This window comes from Salmo salar, chromosome ssa10, assembly GCF_905237065.1.
Source record: "Salmo salar chromosome ssa10, Ssal_v3.1, whole genome shotgun sequence".
NCBI classification, from domain to species: domain Eukaryota; kingdom Metazoa; phylum Chordata; class Actinopteri; order Salmoniformes; family Salmonidae; genus Salmo; species Salmo salar.
The window spans coordinates 13,058,122-13,082,488 of NC_059451.1; the positions used below are offsets into that span (position 1 = coordinate 13,058,122).

The 24,367-nt window shown below is 41.2% G+C and overlaps 2 protein-coding genes across 15 annotated transcripts in view; one reads left to right on the forward strand and one right to left on the reverse strand.

Moving 5' to 3' along the window:
- LOC100380753 (single-stranded DNA-binding protein 3) overlaps positions 1–758 on the reverse strand; it is a 32,256-nt gene extending 31,498 nt beyond the window's left edge. For all 4 annotated transcript variants that reach the window (XM_045687346.1, XM_014215904.2, XM_014215903.2 and 1 more), the window contains exon 1: positions 480–758. In XM_045687346.1, coding sequence (XP_045543302.1) covers positions 480–535 — 56 coding nt within the window. In that variant the 5' untranslated portion in view covers positions 536–758. The remainder of the gene's footprint in view (positions 1–479) is intronic.
- LOC106613538 (uncharacterized) lies at positions 109–21,539 on the forward strand. Of its 11 annotated transcripts, none has more exons than XR_006756897.1 (7): positions 109–454; positions 3,303–3,435; positions 6,270–6,326; positions 6,605–6,671; positions 10,257–10,308; positions 10,770–10,825; positions 19,575–21,539. XR_006756897.1 is itself a non-coding variant. In XM_045687349.1 (6 exons), the coding sequence occupies exons 1-6, from the start codon at positions 5,854–5,856 to the stop codon at positions 19,238–19,240; spliced, it is 267 nt and encodes an 88-aa protein (XP_045543305.1). In that variant the 5' UTR covers positions 5,393–5,853; the 3' UTR covers positions 19,241–21,539. The 11 variants fall into 11 exon arrangements, 4 of the variants coding, with proteins under 4 accessions (XP_045543305.1, XP_045543304.1, XP_045543303.1 ...); XR_001330512.2 differs by having other exon boundaries at positions 114–454; positions 10,739–10,825; XR_001330511.2 differs by having other exon boundaries at positions 115–454; positions 10,696–10,825.
- The last annotated feature ends 2,828 nt before the right edge of the window (positions 21,540–24,367 follow it).

The window sequence follows — 24,367 nt, forward strand, 5'->3', positions numbered from 1 at the left end:
GGCTTTCCAAACACTTCAAATCGGAAACACTAACCAAGAAAACGCGTTATTATAAATAAAAGGGATTGAGCGTTGGAGACTGCCCTCATTGCCGCGAACTGAAACAAAGTAGCAACCGGAGCACTGGTGGAAGCAAAAGTGTATCAATTAATGCAACAGAAACCACGTAAAGCCAAATTGGACAGTACATTTTTTTTTTACGCTACTCATTTCACGGTTTCCGTATTTTTTTTTATTTTACAAAAGATAGTTAGACGCTGAATTGCAAATACAAACACCAATTTACGTTCAGTAATGAGGCCCAGGAAGAATATAAAGCCGAAGACAGGGTAAGGAAGGAATGGCGAGCAGACAAGGCGGTTCATTCAATTCCATCCTCGAATGAGGAAATTCGCTCCTTTAATTCAGCTGTCCAGCAAACCACACAACCGAGAAGGGAAACAATTTGCATTAGGTAAGACATAGGTTTTAAAACTTACTTTTCCCGTGCTTGGCCATCCGACGGTACAGCGGACACTTTGCCTTTAGGGAACATGGTTTTCTGAGGGAGGAGGACGCCCGTCTTCTCTTTCTGTATTTTCGCTATTTCATCTGTCAGACCATCAGTCAGCCTCGGCCGCGACCCTCTCACACTCCAACCGCACTTCTCAACCGAGCCTGGTCAATGGGAAGAGATGGGGCTAAATTGACTGGCGATTATTTTTCACCAATGAGCGTACAGTACTTCCATCTAGTCCTGCCCTACAGTTATGTCATGCCTTTTGTTGCCAATTGGAGGTGGTTGTTTACAGTAGGCAATCTACTTTACATATCCCAACGTTTATTGTCATGCAATGTTAGAATAAAAGGCAAGCTATCTTCAACATTGAGAGGTATCATCATAGCATTTCAACAAATCATTAGATACTAGAACACTCCAGTTTCAGCCCTCTCTATGATGACGTATTAAATTGTCAGTTATTATTAGAGCCTTATCCATAGTATACCTTATCCATAGGACATAAGCAAATAAAACACATTATGTATTTTTAGACATATCCTGTTCCATTTACATGGTTAAAATTGCACAACCATAGACTATTGTGAAATACAAAGGTTTTATTCCCTTAATTTAATAAATAGGCTATTAAATTGTGTGGTTTTTATTTTTATCATAGGTCTAGGCTACCACCTGTTTCCATCTAGTCTAATATGTATAATTGACCATTCAAGAGACTATGCTAGAGCTGAACTGAAGTAACAGCATCTTCCCCTTTAAGGACACTCAAAGTAAAAAGAGACATCTTATTGGTTGTTGATATGGAATCAGTTCACGGGTTCCTTAAAACCGCTGACTGTTCTACACGCTCTTTCACGCGTCTGTCTATCACAATTGTTGCAATTAGAATATCCTGTTATCACATTTCTACTGTTTGTATTGTCATAAGCCTTCTGCTATTGGGAATTTTGCAAATTATAGCCTACTGTAGGCTCACATGCAGTTGATCATTTTCCCCAAATGATTTAAGAATGTATTAATGTCTTCTCATTTTGTTTAAATCCGATTTGACTCAAACTAGGTCGCTGAAAAACATGTATCATCATACCTGGCGTTATGTAAATTTAAACAGGCCTACAGTAGCCTTCAGATATGATAATGAATTTCAACTAAGTCGATGTTCCACTATGAGAACCCACAGGATTCTGTCTATCTGGTCACAGTTGGTTTATGGGGGAACTTGAAACCGACAGTAGACTATTACTCATAGGGGTAAAATGTGACAGGACAAACCTGCCATAGTGCGGCGCTCGTTTCACTCTGCAATGAAGAAAATGGCTTTAGGCCTACAGTAAATATTACCTATAAAACAATGTAACCTTATAACAACTATAGACTATTTAAGCAATAAGGCACGAGGGGGTGTGGTATATGGACAATATAGCACAGCTAAGGGCTGTTCTGCTGTATGACGCAACGCGGAGTGCCTGGATACAGCCCAACAGTAAAAAGTAATGTTTTGTCATACATGTGGCATATGGTCTGATATACCACTGCTTTCAGACAATCAGCATTCAGGCCTGGAACCACCCAGTTTATAAAATGAGTTATATTGCATATCTATTGAAGACAAATAACAAAAATTAATTGACAATCTGTGTAAATAAAGTGATATATCTACATTTCCATTATTATTTTTTTTGATGTATAGGGCCTACTTTCCTCCCAAACAGACTAAACAAATAAAAAAGCATGATTCATGTGTGCCTATGCTACCACAGCCTCGGGGAAGAGGTCTGAACCTCTATGACACAGTTAATAGTTTGCTCATTCAGTACAGGGTCATTGGATCTGGATTAACCGGTGTGCCTGACTAACCGGTGTCTGTATGTAGCCTCGCTACTTTTATAGCCTCGCTACTGTATATAGTCTGTCTTTTTACTGTTGTTTTATTTCTTTACTTATCTATTGTTCACCTAACACCTTTTCTGCACTATTGGTTAGAGCCTGTTGGTAAGCATTTCACTATAAGGTCTACACCTGTTGTATTCGGCGCACGTGACAAATACACTTTGATTTGAAGCCCCATTTTGGTTGTTTTCTCTCAATCGCTACGTTGTTGTTGGTAGGCCAGCAACCGAAAGGTCTCTGGTTTGAATCACCGAGACGACTTTGTGAAAAAACAGTCGATGTTCCCTTGAGCAAGGCACTTAACCCTAATTGCTCCTGTAAATCGCTCTGGATGAGAGCATCTGCTAAATGGCTGACATGTACATTTAAATAGGGCCTAAGCCTAAGGCTTTTGATGGAAGTGTCCCCTGTTTACATTGGGGTTTGTATATGGAACACTTCAGGAAAGTGGAGGAATATTGTTACCTCCCTTGGACACTGCCAATAGGTCTGGACCTATGGCACAGGTGGCAATGTACTTTCTCTATTTCCGCAGGGGCGATGGGTCATGCCTTTCATGGACTTTTTCCAATAAATGCGAGAACATTATATAGTATGTGTATGTATGTGTGTCTTTCGGAGAGGTTGGGTTAAAAGCGGAAGTCACATTTCGGTTGGACCTTGTGTGCAATCAGTGGCGGATTTAGGTATAGGCGACATGGGCAGCCACCCAGGGCGGCACCTTGCCGGGGGAAGCACAGGGCGCCTGCACAAAAATATTGAAATGTTGACATTTGGTGGGGGGCTGAAGAGGGGAGGGGAACCACACAAGCTAGAACCGCCGCTATGTGCAATAGACCAATAAAGTGATATTCATCTTAAAGTTCCACCTTAAAAAGTTACAATTAAATTGGTCACGCAACTCTACCAACAGGAGGTGTGTGATCTGTTTAGCGGCGACACCACCCTGTTGGTTGCGTCCGAGGAATGGGCAGAGATGGGGGTGGTGTCTGGTGTGCGGACTTTTCCGTGTGTGACCGGATCGTCTGCATATCATTTCAGTTTGGGTAAGTAATTTTTTGTGTCTTGGGAAATTATGTAAAACGTTTAAGAAGCGATTGCCTAATCTTTGTTTTTAGTCTGCTCTGTCAAATTACTCTGCAGACAGACTTGAGACTTTGTGTTGTGTTGATATATACCTATAGTTTTCTACTCCCTCGGTAGTTTCACCACGCTAATAGCCTATAGTTTAATAGAGATAGACTATCTCATGAGTGTGGGATGGTAATCGAATAACGGGACCAATCCAGTTATTGCAGGTCACTGCTACTGCTCCGCTATGTCGCCATGTCCGGTGAGCACGAGACAGGTAACCATTCCATGAGAGCTGGAACAGACAGTTGATAACTTTATGCCAAATGGCCCTATGACGATTCTATCCTTCTCAGCCGTGATGGATACATTGTCTTTAAATTGACTGTATTTTAACCAGATAATGTGTTGAACATAAATACTGTTTTTCTTTGGAACTAATGTGTGGAATAGATTCCAATCCAAAACGATATTATACAGTATTTCTCAATAAGGCACGAGAACCAGTGGATTATGAAGCAATAAGGTCCGAGGAGGTGTGGTATATGGCCAATATACCACTGCTAAGGGCTGTTCTTAGGCACAACACGGAATGGCTGGACACAGCCCTTAGCCGTGGTATATTGGCCATATATCACAAACCCCCAAGGTGCCTTATTGCTATTATAAACTGGTTACCAACGTAATTAGAGCAGTAAAAATAAATGTTTTGTCATACCCATGGTATATGGTCTGACATAACATGGCTGTCAGCCAATCAGCATTCAGGGCTCGAACCAATCAGTTTAGAATAGTGAATAACACACGGGCTATAATTAGGGGAAATAACCCTTAGGGGTGTCTTATTCACCATAATTCATGGGTCGAGTACCTTATTGTTTTTATCAAATGGTTAGCAACATACAGTTGAAGTCGGAAGTTTACACACATTTAGGTTGGAGTCATTAAAACTCGTTTTTAAACCACTCCACAAATTTCTTGCTAACAAACTATAGTTTTGGCAAGTCGGTTATGACATCTACTTTGTGCATGACACAAGTAATTTTTCCTACAATTGTTTAGAGACAGACTATTTCACTTATAATTCACTGTGTCACAATTCCAGTGGATCAGAAGTTTACATACACCAAGTTGACTGTGCCTTTAAACAGCTTGGAAATTTCCAGAAAATTATGTCATTTAGCCTATCTAAAGCCATGACATCATTTGAGTCAATTGGAGGTGTACCTGTGGATGTATTTCAAGGCCTACCTTCAAACTCAGTGCCTCTTTGCTTGACGTCATGGGAAAATCTAAAGAAATCAGCCAAGACTTCAGAAAAAAAAATTGTAGACCTCCACAAGTCTGGTTCATCCTTGGGAGCAATTTCCAAACGCCTGAAGGTAGCACGTTCATCTGTACAAACAATATTACACAAGTATAAACACCATGGGAACATGCAGCCGTCATACTGCTCAGGAAGCCAGACTACGGTTTGCAACTGGCGACAAAGATCATACTTTTTGGACAAATGTCCTCTGGTCTGATGAAACAAAAATAGAACTGTTTGGCCATAATGGCCAATGTTATGTTTGGAGGAAAAAGAGGGAGGCTTGCAAGCCAAAGAACACCATCCCAACTGTGAAGCATGGGTGTGGCAGCATCATGTTGTGGGGGTGCTTTGCTGCAAGAGGAACTGGTGCACTTCACAAAATATATGGCATCATGAGGCAGGAAAATTATGTGGATATATTGAAGCAACATCTCAAGACAGTCAGGAAGTTAAAGCTTGGTCGCAAATGGGTCTTCCAAATGGACAATGACCCCAAGCATACTTCCAAAGTTGTGGCAAAATGGCTTTAAGGACAACAAAGTCAAGGTATTGGATTGGCTATCACAAAGCCCTGACCTCAATCCTATAGAAAATTTGTGGGCAGAACTGAAAAAGTGTGTGCGAGCAAGGAGGCTAAGGTGTAAACTTCCGACTTCAACTGTATTTAAAAAATTATTAACGACATGCTTTCATTAAATGTTATTTTAATGAGTCAATTAGTTTTATTTCATCCTTCCACCAGACGATATAGTCTGGACAAAACCCAGTTGTTTGTTCTATTTCTGAGGTTGCTAGCCAAGCGGACTGGTCGTCCGTTCTATTGGCATGATTGCTAGCCAAGTGGACGGTCATCGTCCATTCTAAGTGAAAAAGGTTGCTATGCAGGCTGGCACTTCTCCTTTGCTTGCTAGACAACTAAAGCTAATACAATCACATTGAGCAGCTGAAATGACAGCAAGCTATGTGTATATTCATTTGTTTTACTTTTGTTTCTAATGCCATTTATTTGGATGTATCCATAATAAGGAATGCTGATGCATGAATTCGCCTGGCTCAGAGAAGCGGTCTGTCTCATCCGGACATGTTCATTCTCTATGGCAAGGTGGAAATCACATTTGTAATTTGAAACATTTATTGCAGAGGTCGGAGAGGCAGGAAGCAAGTTTTAGACAAACCCCCACTGTTGCAAACCAAATGCTAGGCTAGAAGCATGGGGAAATAATGTTGATGCTTTTTTCATGTGGAGATAAAGTTTATGAATTGATTGACTCGGCTGTGGGACAGTAGATTCGCATTGATAATTCAAATGGAACTGTTAACAGCCATTATCTGTAGATTATTGTGAATAAATAAGGGCTATCAAGCAGTCACCATCCAGGATCCAAATGTACCATTTTAGAATGTAGATTGCCATTACAGTAATGCCTCTGCTCATCCAATTTCCTTGCATAACGGTGAAAGCCAGGTCCCAAATTCACTTTTTTATTTCATTCTCAGGATGGGGAAAGACGCTACAAGAAGGCTATCGCTAGGAAAAAAAATCAGACTGGACAGGTGAGGAGGGGAGGGAAGAGGGGAGGCAAAATCATCACTGTGCTATCACACTTCATTTGGACAGTCCCCTATAGATGATCTACAGATGCTCACACTATCAACAAACTATCAACTGTTGCAACCACTTACTATGGTTACGGTAGGGTTAGGTTTATGGTTAGAGTTAGGGTAATGGTAAGGGTTAAACCATAGTTGTGCCGTGTGTCTTTCCATTTGACCAGTTTTATGAAAACTCAAGTTGCAATCTCATCTGTTATGAGATCACTATACGTTTACAGGAAGTACATTATCTCCTGCAAACAAACGGAGGTGCCTCTGTCTGTACCCTGGGACATCAGCAACCAGGTAAGACAAAGCACACACACATATACACACACTTTCACGGAAGAATCCAAACTGGTTTCTTTTTCAGATGTATCTCAGCTACAACAATGTGTCTGCACTGAAAATAATGGCTGCTCAAAGCAACTGGATGTTGAGCTTACATTTACATTTAAGTCATTTAGCAGACGCTCTTATCCAGAGCGACTTACAAAATGGTGCATTCACCTTATGATATCCAGTGGAACAACCACTTTACAATAGTGCATCTAAATCTTTTAAGGGGGGGGTTAGAAGGATTACTTTATCCTATCCTAGGTATTCCTTAAAGAGGTGGGGTTTCAGGTGTCTCCGGAAGGTGGTGATTGACTCCGCTGTCCTGGCGTCGTGAGGGAGCTTGTTCCACCATTGGGGTGCCAGAGCAGCGAACAGTTTTGACTGGGCTGAGCGGGAACTGTGCTTCCTCAGAGGTAGGGGGGCCAGCAGGCCAGTGGTGGATGAACGCAGTGCCCTTGTTTGGGTGTAGGGCCTGATCAGAGCCTGAAGGTATGGAGGTGCCGTTCCCTTCACAGCTCCGTAGGCAATCACCATGGTCTTGTAGCGGATGCGAGCTTCAACTGGAAGCCAGTGGAGAGAGCGGAGGAGCGGGGTGACGTGAGAGAACTTGGGAAGGTTGAACACCAGACGGGCTGCGGCGTTCTGGATGAGTTGTAGGGGTTTAATGGCACAGGCAGGGAGCCCAGCCAACAGCGAGTTGCAGTAATCCAAACGGGAGATGATAAGTGCCTGGATTAGGACCTGCGCCGCTTCCTGTGTGAGGCAGGGTCGTACTCTGCGAATGTTGTAGAGCATGAACCTACAGGATCGGGTCACCGCCTTGATGTTAGTGGAGAACGACAGGGTGTTGTCCAGGATCACGCCAAGGTTCTTAGCACTCTGGGAGGAGGACACAAGGGAGTTGTCAACCGTGATGGCGAGATCATGGAAGGGGCAGTCCTTCCCCGGGAGGAAGAGCAGCTCCGTCTTGCCGAGGTTCAGCTTGAGCTGGTGATCCGTCATCCACACTGATATGTCTGACAGACATGCAGAGATGCGATTCGCCGCCTGGTTATCAGAAGGGGGAAAGGAGAAGATTAATTGTGTGTCGTCTGCATAGCAATGATAGGAGAGACCATGTGAGGATATGACAGAGCCAAGTGACTTGGTGTATAGCGAGAATAGGAGAGGGCCTAGAACAGAGCCCTGGGGGACACCAGTGGTGAGAGCGCATGGTGCGGAGACAGATTCTCGCCACGCCACCTGGTAGGAGCGACCTGTCAGGTAGGACGCAATCCAAGCGTGGGCCGCGCCGGAGATGCCCAACTCGGAGAGGGTGGAGAGGAGGATCTGATGGTTCACAGTATCAAAGGCAGCAGATAGGTCTAGAAGGATGAGAGCAGAGGAGAGAGAGTTAGCTTTAGCAGTGCGGAGAGCCTCCGTGACACAGAGAAGAGCAGTCTCAGTTGAATGCCCAGTCTTGAAACCTGACTGATTAGGATCAAGAAGGTCATTCTGAGAGAGATAGCAGGAGAGCTGGCCAAGGACGGCACGTTCAAGAGTTTTGGAGAGAAAAGAAAGAATGGATACTGGTCTGTAGTTGTTGACATCGGAGGGATCGAGTGTAGGTTTTTTCAGAAGGGGTGCAACTCCCGCTCTCTTGAAGACGGAAGGGACGTAGCCAGCGGTCAAGGATGAGTTGATGAGCGAGGTGAGGAAGGGGAGAAGGTCTCCGGAAATGGTCTGGAGAAGAGAGGAGGGGATAGGGTCAAGTGGGCAGGTTGTTGGGCGGCCGGCCGTCACAAGACGCGAGATTTCATCTGGAGAGAGAGGGGAGAAAGAGGTCAAAGCACAGGGTAGGGCAGTGTGAGCAGGACCAGCAGTGTCGTTTGACTTAGCAAACGAGGATCGGATATCGTCAACCTTCTTTTCAAAATGGTTGACGAAGTCATCCGCAGAGAGGGAGGAGGGGGGGGAGGAGGATTCAGGAGGGAGGAGAAGGTAGCAAAGAGCTTCCTAGGGTTAGAGGCAGATGCTTGGAATTTAGAGTGGTAGAAAGTGGCTTTAGCAGCAGAGACAGAAGAGGAGAATGTAGAGAGGAGTGAGTGAAAGGATGCCAGGTCCGCAGGGAGGCGAGTTTTCCTCCATTTCCGCTCGGCTGCCCGGAGCCTTGTTCTGTGAGCTCGTAGTGAGTCGTCAAGCCACGGATCAGGAGGGGAGGACCGAGCCGGCCTGGAGGATAGGGGACAGAGAAAATCAAAGGATGCAGAAAGGGATGAGAGGAGGGTTGAGGAGGCAGAATCAGGAGATAGGTTGGAGAAGGTTTGAGCAGAGGGAAGAGATGATAGGATGGAAGAGGAGAGAGTAGCGGGAGAGAGAGAGCGAAGGTTGGGACGGCGCAATACCATCCGAGTAGGGGCAGAGTGAGAAGTGTTGGATGAGAGCAAGAGGGAAAAGGATACAAGGTAGTGGTCGGAGATTTGGAGGGGAGTTGCAATGAGATTAGTGGAAGAACAGCATCTAGTAAAGATGAGGTCAAGCGTATTGCCTGCCTTGTGAGTAGGGGGGGAAGGTGAGAGGGTGAGGTCAAAAGAGGAGAGGAGTGGAAAGAAGGAGGCAGAGAGGAATGAGTCAAAGGTAGACGTGGGGAGGTTAAAGTCACCCAGAACTGTGAGAGGTGAGCCATCCTCAGGAAAGGAACTTATCAAGGCGTCAAGCTCATTGATGAACTCTCCAAGGGAACCTGGAGGGCGATAAATGATAAGGATGTTAAGCTTGAAAGGGCTGGTAACTGTGACAGCATGGAATTCAAATGAGGAGATAGACAGATGGGTCAGGGGAGAAAGAGAGAATGTCCACTTGGGAGAGATGAGGATTCCAGTGCCACCACCCCGCTGGCTCGATGCTCTAGGGGTATGCGAGAACACGTGGGCAGACGAAGAGAGAGCAGTAGGAGTAGCAGTGTTATCTGTGGTAATCCATGTTTCCGTCAGCGCCAGGAAGTCTAGGGACTGGAGGGTAGCATAGGCTGAGATGAACTCAGCCTTGTTGGCTGCAGACCGGCAGTTCCAGAGGCTGCCGGAGACCTGGAACTCCACGTGGGTCGTGCGCGCTGGGACCACCAGGTTAGAGTGGCAACGGCCACGCGGTGTGAAGCGTTTGTATGGCCTGTGCAGAGAGGAGAGAACAGGGATAGACAGACACATAGTTGACAAGCTACAGAAGTGTTGTTTCTTGTATTATTGTCTCTTGTGTCTTTAGAGAACTGTTTCACTTTGATATCCTTTTTCTTCTGTCCTGATTTTCTCTTTCTTTTCTTCTGTTAACTAGATATTCTTTGTTGTTCTTCGTTAGCTAGCTAGCTTCTTCCAAAAGAGTCCCTAGCAACTGCTTAGCAACTGGTAAACAATTCAGCTTGCTAAGATAACTACAATTTTATGAAAAATAGTTATTTTCAAAAGCCTATCTTCTTTGTTTGTTGCTTGTTTTTTCTCCTATTCAGTCTTGCAGTTTTATTTTGCTTTTTTCCGATGTACTTCACTCTAAAAACCATGTAAATTTCAATATTTGTAGGAGCTCATTTTTCAGCTGCTGCTGCTCAAATTGGAGCTCTGAGAAAAACAAGGTAAGTCTCGTTTGTGGAACAGTTAAACATAAAGGCATCAATCATTAGAAACGTTATTCAGCTAAATTAGAATAAGCTCATGGGATTGTTTGTTTCCTGCTAACTCTCCCCTCGCCTCCCTACTGTCTAATCCAATTATGACTTTCAATGGCCAGCTGAAAATGCAGTCATAGTGAGTGTTTTCAGATTAAGTTGGATGGAAGCAATGTGGAACAAGTCAACTGCTTTCTTAAAGGAGCTACGTATAACATTTCCACTTGCACTAAATGTCAATGATTTAATGATGTAGTAATATATGAATACAACCCTACAAGGCTCTGTTTAAACCCATATAGATTCTATAGTAATTTCCATGGTTTAACCCCCTCCTTCCTGATCTGTTCCCAGGTCAGTCTGTACACTCTGGAGAACCAAATGCTTTGTTTTAAAGGTAGACTAATGTCAACGTCCCCGCTGAACAGGCCTTCCATCTGCTCTCAGACCTGCGCAGGAGACATGAGTGGGACAGGCATTACCAGTGGGTAACAGTCACATCTATTCACAACTACTGTAGCCACAACAGTCATCACGAGTCATAACACAGATACAAGTAGTCACAACAGTTAGAGCTAGTCACAACAAAATCCCAGCTAGTCATAACCAGTGTTTGGGAACGTTACTTTTAAAAGTAACTTGTTAGGTTGCAATGTTACTGCCATGAAAAGTCGTTACGTTACACTGTTACTTACTGTGGAAAGTAACTTCTTAGTCGTTACATTACTTTTGAGTTACCAAAAACAGAAAACCCTCTGAAAATGCCTTGCGCGTGTTGGACATTGTTAAGCCCAGTAGAGAATGGCTTGTCTACTTAGTACTCGCGGGATATTCAGTGGAACAATCCGCTAAGCATCTAACATGCTGGCCGCATTGTGTGCGGGAGCGTTGCAAAATAAATGTACACATACAGTGCATTCAGAAAGTATTCGGACCCCTTCACTTTTTCCACATTTTGTTACGTTAGCCTTATTCTAAAATTGATTAAATTGTTTTTTTCCCCCCATCAATCTACACACATTACCCCATAAGGACAAAGCAAAAACTGTTTTTTAGAAATTGTAGCAAATGTATTAAAAAAAAACAACCTGATGTGACATTTACACAAGTATTCAGACACTTTACTCAGTACTTTGTTGAAGCACCTTTGGCAGCGATTAGTCTCAAGTCTTCTTGGGTATGACACTACAAGCTTGGCACACCTGTATTTAAAATCAAAATCAAATCAAATTTTATTTGTCACATACACATGGATAGCAGATGTTAATGAGAGTGTAGCAAAATGCTTGTCCTTCTAGTTCCAACATTGCAGTAATCTAACAATTCCCCAACAACTACCTAATACACACAAATCTAAAGGGGTGAATGAGAATATGTACATGTACTGACGTTGCTTTCAGTTTGGAACTTGGTAGTGAGTGTTGCAACCGAGGACAGATGATTTTTACGCACTGCGCACTTCAGCTCACAGCGGTCCTGTTCTGTGAGCTTGTGTGGCCTACCACTTTATGGCTGAGTCATTGTTGCTCCTAGACGTTTCTGCTTCACAATAACAGCACTTACAGTTGAAGTCAGAAGTTTACATACACTTAGGTTGGAGTCATTAAAACTTGTTTTTCAACCACTCCACACATTTCTTGTTAACAAACTATAGTTTTGGGCAAGTCGGTTAGGACATGTACTTTGTGCATGACACAAGTCATTTTTCCAACAATTGTTTACAGACAGACTATTTCACTTATAATTCACTGTATCGCAATTCCAGTGGTTCAGAAGTTTAGACACTAAGTTGCCTGTGCCTTTAAACAGCTTGGAAAATTCCAGAAAATGATGTCATGGCTTTAGAAGCTGCTGATAGGCTAATTGACATCATTTGAGTCAATTGGAGGTGTACCTGTGGATGTATTTCAAGGCCTACCTTCAAACTCAGTGCCTCTTTGCTTGACATCATGGGAAAATCAAAAGAAATCAGCCAAGACCTCAGAAAAAAGGGAGGCGCTGGAAGATGGCGGCGAGTGTAGACGAGATTTCAGCTTGCTCCGAGTAACCTTAACTTTTATCCCTCTCAAACTTACTTAAATGTAACGGAACTTGGCTTATAGTAAACACAATAGAGAACAACACTTAGTTGACCGATAATTTGATTCATAACTTTGAGAAATGGAAGAAAAAAATGTGCGAAAGAGCAAAGGGAGGAGAAGGCAGTTGCTAGCTGAGCACTCATACGTTGGAGAAAAACCGCCACCTGACTCATCAGGAGAAGAAATGGAGGATTCTGGACATTCGGTTGATTCTGAAAATGCAGTCAATAGTCCTGCACCCAAAAAGACACAGAAAGAATTGTCTTTGCGCGAATTACAGGTCAACATAATCGATGCTGTCTCTGCAAAGATAAACGAAAGAGCCGACGGTCTGGAGAAAATGATACGCGAAAACACATCAAAAATAGTTGACCTCGAGACCTCTCTGAATCATGCATACAAGAGTATCGAAGAGCTTAAACTTGCAAACACTGCTACGTCTGAGAAATGCATTGCTCAGGAGAAGACCATCGCAGACATGCAAGAGCGCTTATCGGAAGCAGAGCGATACCGGAGAAGGTGGGGGCTACGGCTTTACGGTGTCCCCGAGAACCAGGATGAGAATGTGAAGCGCTTAGTAAGAGACATCTGTAACCGTGTGGCACCGGACTTTCCCGATGGATATGGCTGTGGATGTCGCTCATCGTATTGGGAAGAAACAAGATGCCATCGTCAGCCGATCGATCATCATCCAGTTTGCTTTTCGCACAGCGAGAGATGCAGTTAGGAAGAAAGCAAAGGAAAGCGCCTTTCTGAAAGAAAGAAAACTTAGATTCGGTGAGGACTTGACTGCAGCAGACAAGGCAGCAAAGGCAAAATTGTGGCCTCTCGTACAACAGGCCCGAAATCAAGGAAACGGTGGATACTACAGGGGAATCAGAGCTTTTTTCGCCAACGGTAAAGAAATACGACCGGGGTGATTTGATTTGTTCTGTCGGTAGGTTTACAAGGTAGTTCCTTCCCCACTGCAAACTGAACGTTCTACTTTTGAAACATGGTGTTACTATTTTACAAGTTAAGAATTCTGTTAATACATATATGAAGCAACTTTTTATAGAGAGGGTAAAGTTGAGATTGCATAGGATTTTTCTTTCTATTCTATAGATATGGACTTGAAGTTTATGTCAATCAATGCCAGGGGGATACGTAACATGTTGAAGAGAAAAGCTTTTTGTTTTGTTTTGTAAGGACTGCAACGCAGATCTTGTATTCGTTCAAGAAACACATTCATGCAAAGAGGACTATAATTATTGGAAAAATCAGTGGGGCAGTGACATTTTTTTGGCCCACGGGACAAATTATTCAGCTGGGGTTGCAATTTTAGCACACAATTTCAAAGGGAAATTTTTGTTTACTCAAATGGACTCCAATGGACATTGGCTAGTAGCGGTCATCAACCACATGGACAGATTATTTGTGTTGTGTAATGTATATGGATACTGTTCTAGTCCTCCAAATAACTTACTTCTAGAGGAAATTGAAGAAATTCTTAAAAATCTTCTGAGAAAATATCCATCCAGTCAGATAATAGTTGGTGGAGATTTTAATATGGTTTATTCTAATGAGACTGATAGATTGCCTCATAGGCCTAACATTGGTGTGAACAAGTTGGTGAATTTCTGCCAAAGCCTGGACTTAATTGACATATGGAGAGTAAAAAACCCTGGAGAGATACAATACACATGGAGTAATAGAGATCGTTTCTTACAATCAAGAATTGATTTGTGGGTGATAACCTCTAGTCTTGTGCCCAACACTGTAGAGGTGAAAATACTGCCTGCAGTCCTGACGGATCATAAAGTCATATGGTTGACTGTAAGAATATGCAGTAATGATGGTAAGAAATGTGGTTACTGTGGTTACTGGAAACTAAATAACTCATTGTTATTGCATGATGATTTAAAAAATGTGATTAAGAATCTAATTTCTGTTTACTGGAGTTTAGCTACATCTAATGCAGAATATGGGAAATATTGGGAACTGCTGAAATTTAAAATCCGCTCAGCCTGTATTACTTATGGAAAACGGCTTGCTTTAAGAAGGAGATGTGAGGTAGCTGAACTCTCTAAGACAATTGCCGATATCACAGATATTGAGCATCTTGATCTTAATGAGAAAGCTAAATTGAATGATTTACAGAATCAACTAGATACATTGTATGAGGAAAAGGCTAGAGGAGCTTTCATAAGATCTAGAAAACAATGGCTTGAAAAAGGAGAAAAGAACAGTAGATACTTTTTTAATTTGGAGAAGAGGAGAACTCAACACACTTCGGAAACTTAAAATTAATGGGGTTACCACTGAGGATAGAGAGTTGATATCAGAATTTACCACTAAATTTTATGAGAATCTTTACTCCTTAGATAACAATTTGAGTGACTCTAAGGATCTCCTTGATTCTATAGAGAATGTTAATTCGATTAGTGAAGAACTCAATCAGTCTTGTTGCCAAGATTTATCCATTATGGACATCCAGTACGGGGTTGCTCAGTTAAAAAAGAACAAATCTCCAGGTTGTGATGGCTTAACCTCTGAATTTTACAAAACCTTCTTTGAAGAAATAGCACCTTTTTTACTTGAAACCTTTAAGGAGGCTATAAAGAAGGGAGAATTACCTGCCTCTCTGAAGCAAGGGGTTATTACTCTTATACCTAAACCACACAAGGATCTCCTAAGTATTGATAATTGGCGTCCAATCACACTCCTAAATAACGACTACAAAATTATAGCCTTAATCTTTGCAAAAAGTTTAAAGTCTTGCTTAAATGATCTGATTGATGAATGTCAATCAGGGTTTATGAAAGGGCGCCATATATCTAATAATCTGAGGCTGATATTAGACTTGGTTGAGTATCGTGATCTATTAGATGACTTCCCTGTTATCCTATTTCTGGATTTTCAGAAAGCATTTGATACAGTAAGTCACAATTTTATCTTTGATTGTCTTAAGCATTTGAAATTTGGTCGTTTCTTTGTTGATGCTATTAGAACTCTGTATAATGGTGGCAATAGCTGTATCAAACTCTGTCATGGAACATCCTCAAGATTTAACATTTACAAAGGAATACGACAAGGTTGTCCAATTTCACCTTTTTATTTTTGTTAGTTTCTCAAATGTTATGCTCATTAGTTCATAAAAGTCCATTTGAAGGCATTACATTCCAGTCCAGAGAGATCAAGATATCCCAACTGGCGGATGACACCTCACTTTTTTGAAAAATGTATCTCAAGCTAGATTAGCATTGGATATCGTGAAGCAGTTCTCCAAAATCTCAGGCTTGACTTTAAATCTTTCCAAATGTGAGTTGTTTGTTGTGAAAGGAGCTGTCAACCCAGCAGATTGTAACATCTCTGAAAAAGATACTGTAACCTACCTCGGTGTAAAGATCACCAAAAATCTTAAGGCTATGAATGATCTTAATTTGAACCCTGTAACAATCTGTCAAAAAAAAATTATCCTCATGGTTAGGGAGGGATTTAAGTCTTCAAGGAAGGGTGCTTTTATCCAAAGCTGAGGGGCTATCTCGTGCATCCTATCTTTTTTCATCTATTGACATTCCCAAATCCACTTGCGTACCTTAGATAGGCTTTTGTACAACTTCATATGGAAAAACAAGCCACATAAGATAAAAAGAGATGTTATCACCAACAGGGTTTGTGATGGCGGTCTAAATGTCTTAGATTTCACTCTCTTCAATCAGATATCAAAGGTCAACTGGATTAAAAGGTACATAAAAAATCCTCATAGCTTCTGGAATATTATACCTCATTTTGTTTTTCAGAAGTTCGGCGGGCTTAATTTTTTACTACAATGTCCATATATTGTGGGTAAAATTCCTGTGAAACTGGCGGTTTTTCACAAGCAGGCTTTAATGTGCTGGGCTTTGTTGTATAAACAACTTTTCACCTCATAAATGTTTTATTTGGAACAATGGGTCAATATTACATAGAAATAAGATGTTATTTAACCATAAATGGTTCTCGAAAAACATTGTTCTTGTCAGCCAATTGGTTAATAACAGTGGGAATCTATTTACACAGAGAGAATTTATGGAAATATACAACTTTGAGGTTTCAAGCAAGGAATATGACACTGTTATTAAAGCTATACCTAGTGGGATAAAAACTTTACTTCAGAATAATGCATATTTTGGAATATCTCCGATTGTAAGCGATATTCAGGTGAATGGCATTGGTCTACTAGATACGAAATTCAACAATCGTTTAATAAGGGATATTTTCTACAGGAAGTCTATTCCCTCTGCGATATTTTGTTGGGCTTCATCGTTTGATGTAAACTGGCGCCGTGCTTGGCTCACTCCACACAGATTTATGGTGACCAATAAAGTAAAGGAGATCTCCTTTAAGATAATCCATAGATGCTATCCGTGTAATAGCTTGATTTCTAAATATATATTTGACGTTACCAGTGAATGCAGTTTTTGTGAACTAGAAACTGAATCTTTTGAACACTTATTCTGTAATTGTTTATATAGTGAAGTGTTTTGGACTGATGTAAAACTATATCTTAGCCGCAAATTGCATACAACCATTGATATTACTAAGTTTGACATATTATTTTACTACACTGATTGCACAATTGAACGTGAGTATGTCATAAATCTCTTTATTTTATTAGGAAAATCTTTTATCCATAAATCAAAATTTATGAAGAAAAAGCCCCTTTTCTTAATTTTTTTATCTGATTTGGAACAGTACGTAGAATCTTTAAAACGTATACAAAACAATATGTCCAAAAAATTTATTCGATATATGTCTGTATTTGATTTGATATAATAGTTTTTTTTATTTTTCTCTAATTTCTTTGGATTCCCTCTGGCTGTTATGTTATGTTTATGTTTTGCATGTTACTGTTATTTACAGCAAGTTAAATAAAGATTTGTGCAAACTAAAAAAAAAAAAAAAAGACCTCAGAAAAAAAATTGTAGACCTCCACAAGTCTGGTTCATCCTTGGGAGCAATTTCCAAATTATCTAGCAACAGCAAGCTAGCTAGCTAAATGTCCATGAATGCTTCATGTGTTTCGACCTGTCCCCAAATCAATATAGTTGGTTCAGAGTTCGTTTTGATATTTCAACCTGCGTGTCCAGATCACTTCTGGTGTGGATGGACAAAATCAACATGAACGCGATGGCGGACGCATGCGCGTGCCCGGTCTAGTCAGCATGTAAAGAGTAGCTCAAGACCGAGATCTGTCAGATTTCCTAATAGCCTAGTTGTTACAGTTGTTTTAGTAAATTGAACTGTGTATTTTGCAAAAAACTAAGTATTTTTTTAATTGTATTATTATTTGGCCTTTATAGTTCAGTAGCCTATATTGAAATGGAACTGTTCCACATAAAAATGTGTGATGGAGAAGAAATATATACACACACAATGTATAAATAATAAACATGTCCAAGTGTTCTAACAAAATTCCATATTAAACTATCGAAATGTATGATGAATGCAAAGAAAAGTGCTGCATCACAATGAAATTCTATCTTGATAAATCCAACGCTTCAAAGGAACACTGTCCGTAAATCCAAACCAACATTTAGGCAGCTTTATGAAACGAAATATACACATTAAAGCCACTTAATACAGGCTATTAAGTCACAAGACTGACTTTAAATTTTGACATTAAAATAACCTACGCATTAAACTGCTGACCACGAATGCAAACTGTCAGATAAATCCTAAACATACTGCATTGAAACAAATGGCATGCAATCAAAGGAATTGCAATAATTACAATAATCAAATGCATACAATTTCAAGGTGACAGGTTTAGCCGAACAGAAATCTAGCTTTTGCTGTTTTGGAGCAGAAGCACCGTCATCCTCAGCATCAATGGCAATCGGTAGGCGTGGGTCTTTCTCCACCAGTCTTGCTTGGCCTGAAGGTGCTTTTTGATATTTGAAGTTAAGTTCTTCGCAGTTGAAAGGCGCATATCTCCGAGGCAGTTTGCATTTTATGTGTTTTTCTTATTTTCTTCTTCCAATTCAAAATCATGTGAATACTTCCACGATGTCAAGCCTGTTGTGTCTGCCATATTGCTAGCTAGCTAGCTAACTTCCCACCACAACGTTCTTGCAGAAACAGGAAGAGCGTGAATTTAGGGGAAAGAAAAAAGGGAAATAATATTTAAAAGTAACAATTTGCTTATTTTAATTAACTCATTACTTAAATTGAAAAACTAAACGCGTTAAGTTACTCTTTACCACAAAGTAATTTGAGTACTCTAACGCGTTACTTTAATGTGTTACTCCCCCAACACTGGTCATAATACAGCTACAAGTAGTCATAACTAGACACAGCTAATCACAACCACGGGAGAACGACTGCCCCTCTCATTGAAGCCACGGAAGTTCAAGGCCCACCACAGTACTGCAGAAAACAGGATCCCCCGTTATAGTGAATGGAAAAATGTCAATATTCATGTAAAAAAACAATATTTGCCTCTAATACAGATGTATGTCCTTGAATCGATTATTCTAAAATGGCACAAGAGTTATAAGGATAATTTGGCAGCCTGCTAATGGCAGCCTTCAATTTGAGCTACTCAGTGAGTAATGAGTTTCTCCATGAAACATCTTAACCGACTTAATTTTGCTTCATTGCGCTGTTGAGGCTTTACATAGGAATGAATGGTGATCGATGGCTTTGTCTGGCTTTGTCCATTCATATATATTCATTGGTCACAACAGTTATTTACAACTAGTTATAACACGGTCACAAGTAGTCACAACCAGTCTTTATCCTTGGATTGAAACCTCCACTTGTCCCTTTTGTCCAATGTAGACAATGTGATGTGATCGTCCAGGCAGATGAGAATGACACTATCTACCGTGTGGCCACTCCATGTGTCAGTAAGGGGGGAAAGGGACAGGACTTAATTCCCGTAATCACCAGTATGCTTTTTTGTTGGTGTTGCTTGGTCACTGTTCCCCCCCAATGCTTCCATAATCCTTACAAATGTCCAATGGCACTGCATTCTTTTTCTGTTCTCTCACTGCACCCTAACTGACCCAGATTTGGTTGTACCCCCAAATGTTGCTTGACTGCATCCCACAGTGCACCTACACCTTCCAGATTCCATGTCCTTGTCACGTTTTTAATGGTACAATCTGCCTCTTCTGTCTCTCTTAGGGACCCATACCTGATTGCCCTGCCACTAAGGAATACACCCGGGGAGAAGTACTCTGTGCATGCTTCAGTATCTGCGAGGAGTCCGACTCAGGCTGGGCCAATGGGGCTCTTTGTTAGCTCATCGAAAAGCTAGCCTGGTCCAAGATCTGTTTGTGCTGTAAAGCCTACTTTGGTCGTTCTCATGCCAAACATGACAATGATCGTAGTTGGCAAGACAGTAGAAATAGATCTAGGACCAGGCTAACTGTGCTTCGCTTCTTTTCTTCACACTGTGTATTCACCCTTATTCTATAAGCTGAGAATGTGGAAATCTATATGGACCACTGATCTCATTGTCTCTGTGTATTTTGCCTCAGATCTCCTACTACAACCAGGCCACACCGGGAGTCCTCCATTATATCTCCAACGACATCGCAGGCCTTTCTTCCAGCTTCTACGATACCTTTCACTCCTACAGCAAGTACCGAGAGGAGAACAGAGACAGCCTAGCCACCCTGCCCCCTTTTGACCTGTGACGGAATGGTATCATCCTGATCCCCTCTGTCCTGTCACAAATGGTACAGTCCTGGAAGCGCTGCCCCTTTGACCTATGATAGAATGGTACCATTCTCCTGGCTGCCTTGCACCACTCTGACCTGTGAAAGATGGTATCACCCAGCACCCTTCTGCCTTGTTACTGAATGACACCGTCCTGCTGCCCTGCACCCCTACCAATATGTGCTCTTGGAAAGGACCAGGATAGCTAGTTCCCTTTACACCCCTTCTGTACTGAGGAACAGCCTACCCTACCCACCCCTCTTCTCCCTGAGAGACCTGATAACGCCAGTTCTGGGATATCCCCCGACCCCAACTGCCAAGGAAATCTGTTATTTTGCATTTCTAAAATGTGGGATTTTCAAATGTGGGACTAGTTTTGGAATTACTAATGTCTGTTACTCTTATTGGTTACTCTCTTTGATGTTACATCATGATCTTGGGGCGGCAGGGTAGCCTAGTGGTTAGAGCGTTGGACTAATAACCGAAAGGTTGCAAGATCGAATCCCCGAGCTGACAAGGTACAAATCTGTCGTTCTGCCCCTGAACAAGGCAGTTAACCCACCGTTCCTAGGCCGTCATTGAAAATAAGAATTTGTTCTTAACTGACTTGCCTAGTTAAATAAAATCTTGCCTAGTTAAAATAAAAAAATCTTCCAGACCAGTGTACATTTCCACACTACGGGTTACTCTTATCTCTTAAGACTGTCAGCTGGTGAACGTCCATTAGAATAATATTATATAGAACTCACCTCATCTTTTGATATTTTGTGCAATACTTAACAATACTTGTGTTTAGTTAGGTCTTATCTGGACATTAAACAGTTAGTAGCCCTATGAACAGGATAAGTATGCAAACTGGTTTGTTATGCAGTTTAGTCTGACATGTTTCTACATGTTTTTGTCCACCGAACTGTGGATAAAAAAAATCAGACTACAGTGAGGGGAAAAAAAGTATACTTATTTCCCTCATTAAAATCCAAATCAATTTATAACATTTTTGACATGCGTTTTTTCTGGATTTTTTGTTGTTATTCTGTCTCTCACTGTTCAAATAAACCTACCATTAAAATTATAGACTGATAATTTTTTTTGTCAGTGGGCAAACGTACAAAATCAGCAGAGGATCAAATACTTTTTTCCCCTCACTGTAGTTCAAGTAGAAGTATTTACATGCAATTTGTTTTATAGGCTATTTTCTACCTCCTTAAATCACATTCTTAATCCACCATTTGCCTTTCAAATCTGTAGTTGAGATATACATATACTGTATTTGTGATAGCATTTTGATTTGGGAGACTAGTGTACTGTATAATCTCAGAATGAGCCAAATACACTTTGCTTCACAACAGGTATTTAAACATGAGTAGACGCCACAAGGTGAATAAATAGCCATGATTTCACTCAACAATAAACACAATAGACCAGTGACCCCTTTGTTTGACCTCTCCCTTGTCCCTTACTGTACATAGCATTTAACTCTTGACAAGCGCTGCAATGGTGGATGGATACCGGGGGGGACTAGAGGTGGCGATCATAAACCCTTTATAAGACCTTCATAGATGCCTCTCAAATGATCAATAAGCTTGCGATGCTATGTAGGTGGTGGGGAAAAAGGGTCTGTTTTAACATCTTTTATACATTATGATTATAAATGTCATGTGAAGCATGTTGGCTTTATAAAGGGTTTTTGAAATCATTCTGAATGACAATGATGAGTTTAAGGTACATTTAGAGGTAGAGAACAGTTACAATCCACCTGTTGACCGTGCAGTACCTGTCCTCTATGCATCCCTTGATGAGTTTCCAGTTTTCAATTATCTCCTCGTCAGAGATCACAAAGTTATCCAGAGTCTTCAGTGACCAGATGCTGTTGACGATGCAGTGTCTGTATTTACCCTTTAAGCACAGTGGGCTTTGTCGTAGAGGATCAACGCTGTGAGGTTAGGACAGCCTGACAGATCCTCAATGTTCTTCCTAGTCCCCATGATGTTATCATGGAGATGGAGAAGCTGGAGTCATCTCAGGCTGTCCTAGATCACTACGCCAGGCAGGTGAAAGACCGATGGAAAACATCTAGCTCTGGTCCAGGGCGTTAGTGCTCGTTCCACCACTAGTGTACCTCATGAACACTAGTGGAGGAACTTGTACTAATGCCCTGGAGCAGAGCTAGAATGCATCATGCTCACATTTCATGTTCTGCAAAATGTGGAACAAGTGTTCCACACGTCACACACATGTTGTTTCACACATTTAACACACGTTGTTCCACATAATGTAAAACTCCTTAAAAAAAGGGTAGAAGTCTGGCACATCCAAAGCATCCGTAAAACTCAAAGGCTGTGTCTCATGACCGGAGCCCAATGAGGCCTATATGGAACTAAAGTGAATAAGGTGTCATTTGGGACAAAACATTTAAGAGAGCAAGATATTAGTCATGACTCATGATGTTATAGTACGATACAGAATATAAATGGATCACTACATTAAACAAATCACATACAAAGATAGAGACAGTAGCATCCAGGTATAGCGAAGGAATAAGATATACCACATAAATATCAATTGTATTGAGTCGTATCCAGGTCTCCCTTCCCGAAAGAGGTCTTCTGACCTCAATGGGACTTCCTGGTTAAATAAAGGTTAGGCTTAAATTTAAAAAAGTACCTGATTTCCTTTTAGGTCCTAATTCAATAGATGTACACATGCAATAAGATAATCTGTCTTGGTTATGAAATTGTCCACCAAGATGCATATTCTAAATGACCTGCAGCATGCCCGATTGTCCAAGTTTTCAGCAGTAAGCTGCCATAACAACCTGTTGAGGGTCAGTTTATTTCTCCTCCTGTTCCAAACCTGCCAATGGCTCAGTATAAAGTCCTCTGGGCATTGAGTGAATCATTTTCTCCAGGGGTATTCATATTTCCCTCTGATTTGTTGAGGCATATTATAGGCTAGTCGTGAATATTACAATCGTAGCCTAGCCACATTTGTTTGAAATTACATCTAACAAAAAGTTTATAAAACCAAAAGTTGGCAATAAAGAAAAGATCCTACAATGATATTAAATAAAATATTAAGTTCAATATTTTGCTTTTTTGTTGTTGTTGCGAATTAGATTTCTGATAACAATACAATTAAGGTATTCATTGTGCAGTGTTGCCATCCCAGTGTCAGTGAACATCAATATGTTTCATGTTGTCATGGCTACAATTAATATGCACACCTTCAAAGGTTTGGCTTTGCAGAGGCAGAGAGCAAGCAAGGTGTGTTTCTCACTTTGTTGTCATCTTTTATCAAATAAAATACAAAAGGTATTCTCATAACATTTTGTCCAGTTTCAATAAAAGACAACCAACAGCTGTAGGTAATGGGGCTAGGGCTTTTTACTTGTCTGAAAGAAACGAACGGATGACTAAATGTTGAAAATAAATCTTTCTCTGAATGTAGGCTATGAATTGTACTGCATTCATCATTGAACCTTTAGCATACACATTTCTACAAGCATCACAACTAGCCCTACACCAACTAGCCCAATTGCTTTGGTCTGTTTCCTGTTACAGCCTATGTTGCGCATTTTACACATGGCAGCCCTGACCTGAGTGACCAAAAATGTAAATGGAAAATCCAGTGTTGGGGAGTATACAGTGGGGGAAAAACGTATTTGATCCCCTGCTGATTTTGTACGTTTGCCCACTGATAAAGAAAGGATCAGTCTATCATTTAAATGGTAGGTTTATTTGAACAGTGAGAAACAGAATAACAACAAAAATATCCAGAAAAACGCATGTCAAAAATGTTGTAAATTGATTTGCATTTTAATGAGGGATATAAGTATTTGACCCCCTCTCAATCAGAAAGATTTCTGGCTCCCAGGTGTCTTTTATACAGGTAACGAGCTGAGATTAGGAGCACACTCGTAAAGGGAGTGCTCCTAACCGCAGCTTGTTACCTGTAAAAAAGACACCTGTCCACAGAAGCAATCAATCAATCAGATTCCAAACTCTCCACCATGGCCAAGACCAAAGAGCTCTCCAAGGATGTCAGGGACAAGATTCTAGACCTACACAAGGCTGGAATGGGCTACAAGACCATCGCCAAGCAGCTTGGTGAGAAGGTGACAACATTTGGTGCGATTATTCGCAAATGGAAGAAACACAAAAGAACTGTCAATATCCCTCGGCCTGGGGCTCCATGCAAGATCTCACCTCGTGGGGTTGCAATGATCATGAGAACGGTGAGGAATCAGCCCAGAACTA

What these genes read in the sequence shown, in the direction of transcription:
- LOC106613538 (XM_045687347.1), top strand. Translation starts at nt 5,854, where the DNA reads ATGTTCATTCTCTATGGCAAG. An exon ending in TGTTCATTCTCTATGGCAAG is followed by an intron (nt 5,875 to 6,269) that starts GTGGAAATCACA and finishes TTTCATTCTCAG; the next exon opens with GATGGGGAAAGACGCTACAA. An exon ending in AAAAAAATCAGACTGGACAG is followed by an intron (nt 6,327 to 6,604) that starts GTGAGGAGGGGA and finishes ATACGTTTACAG; the next exon opens with GAAGTACATTATCTCCTGCA.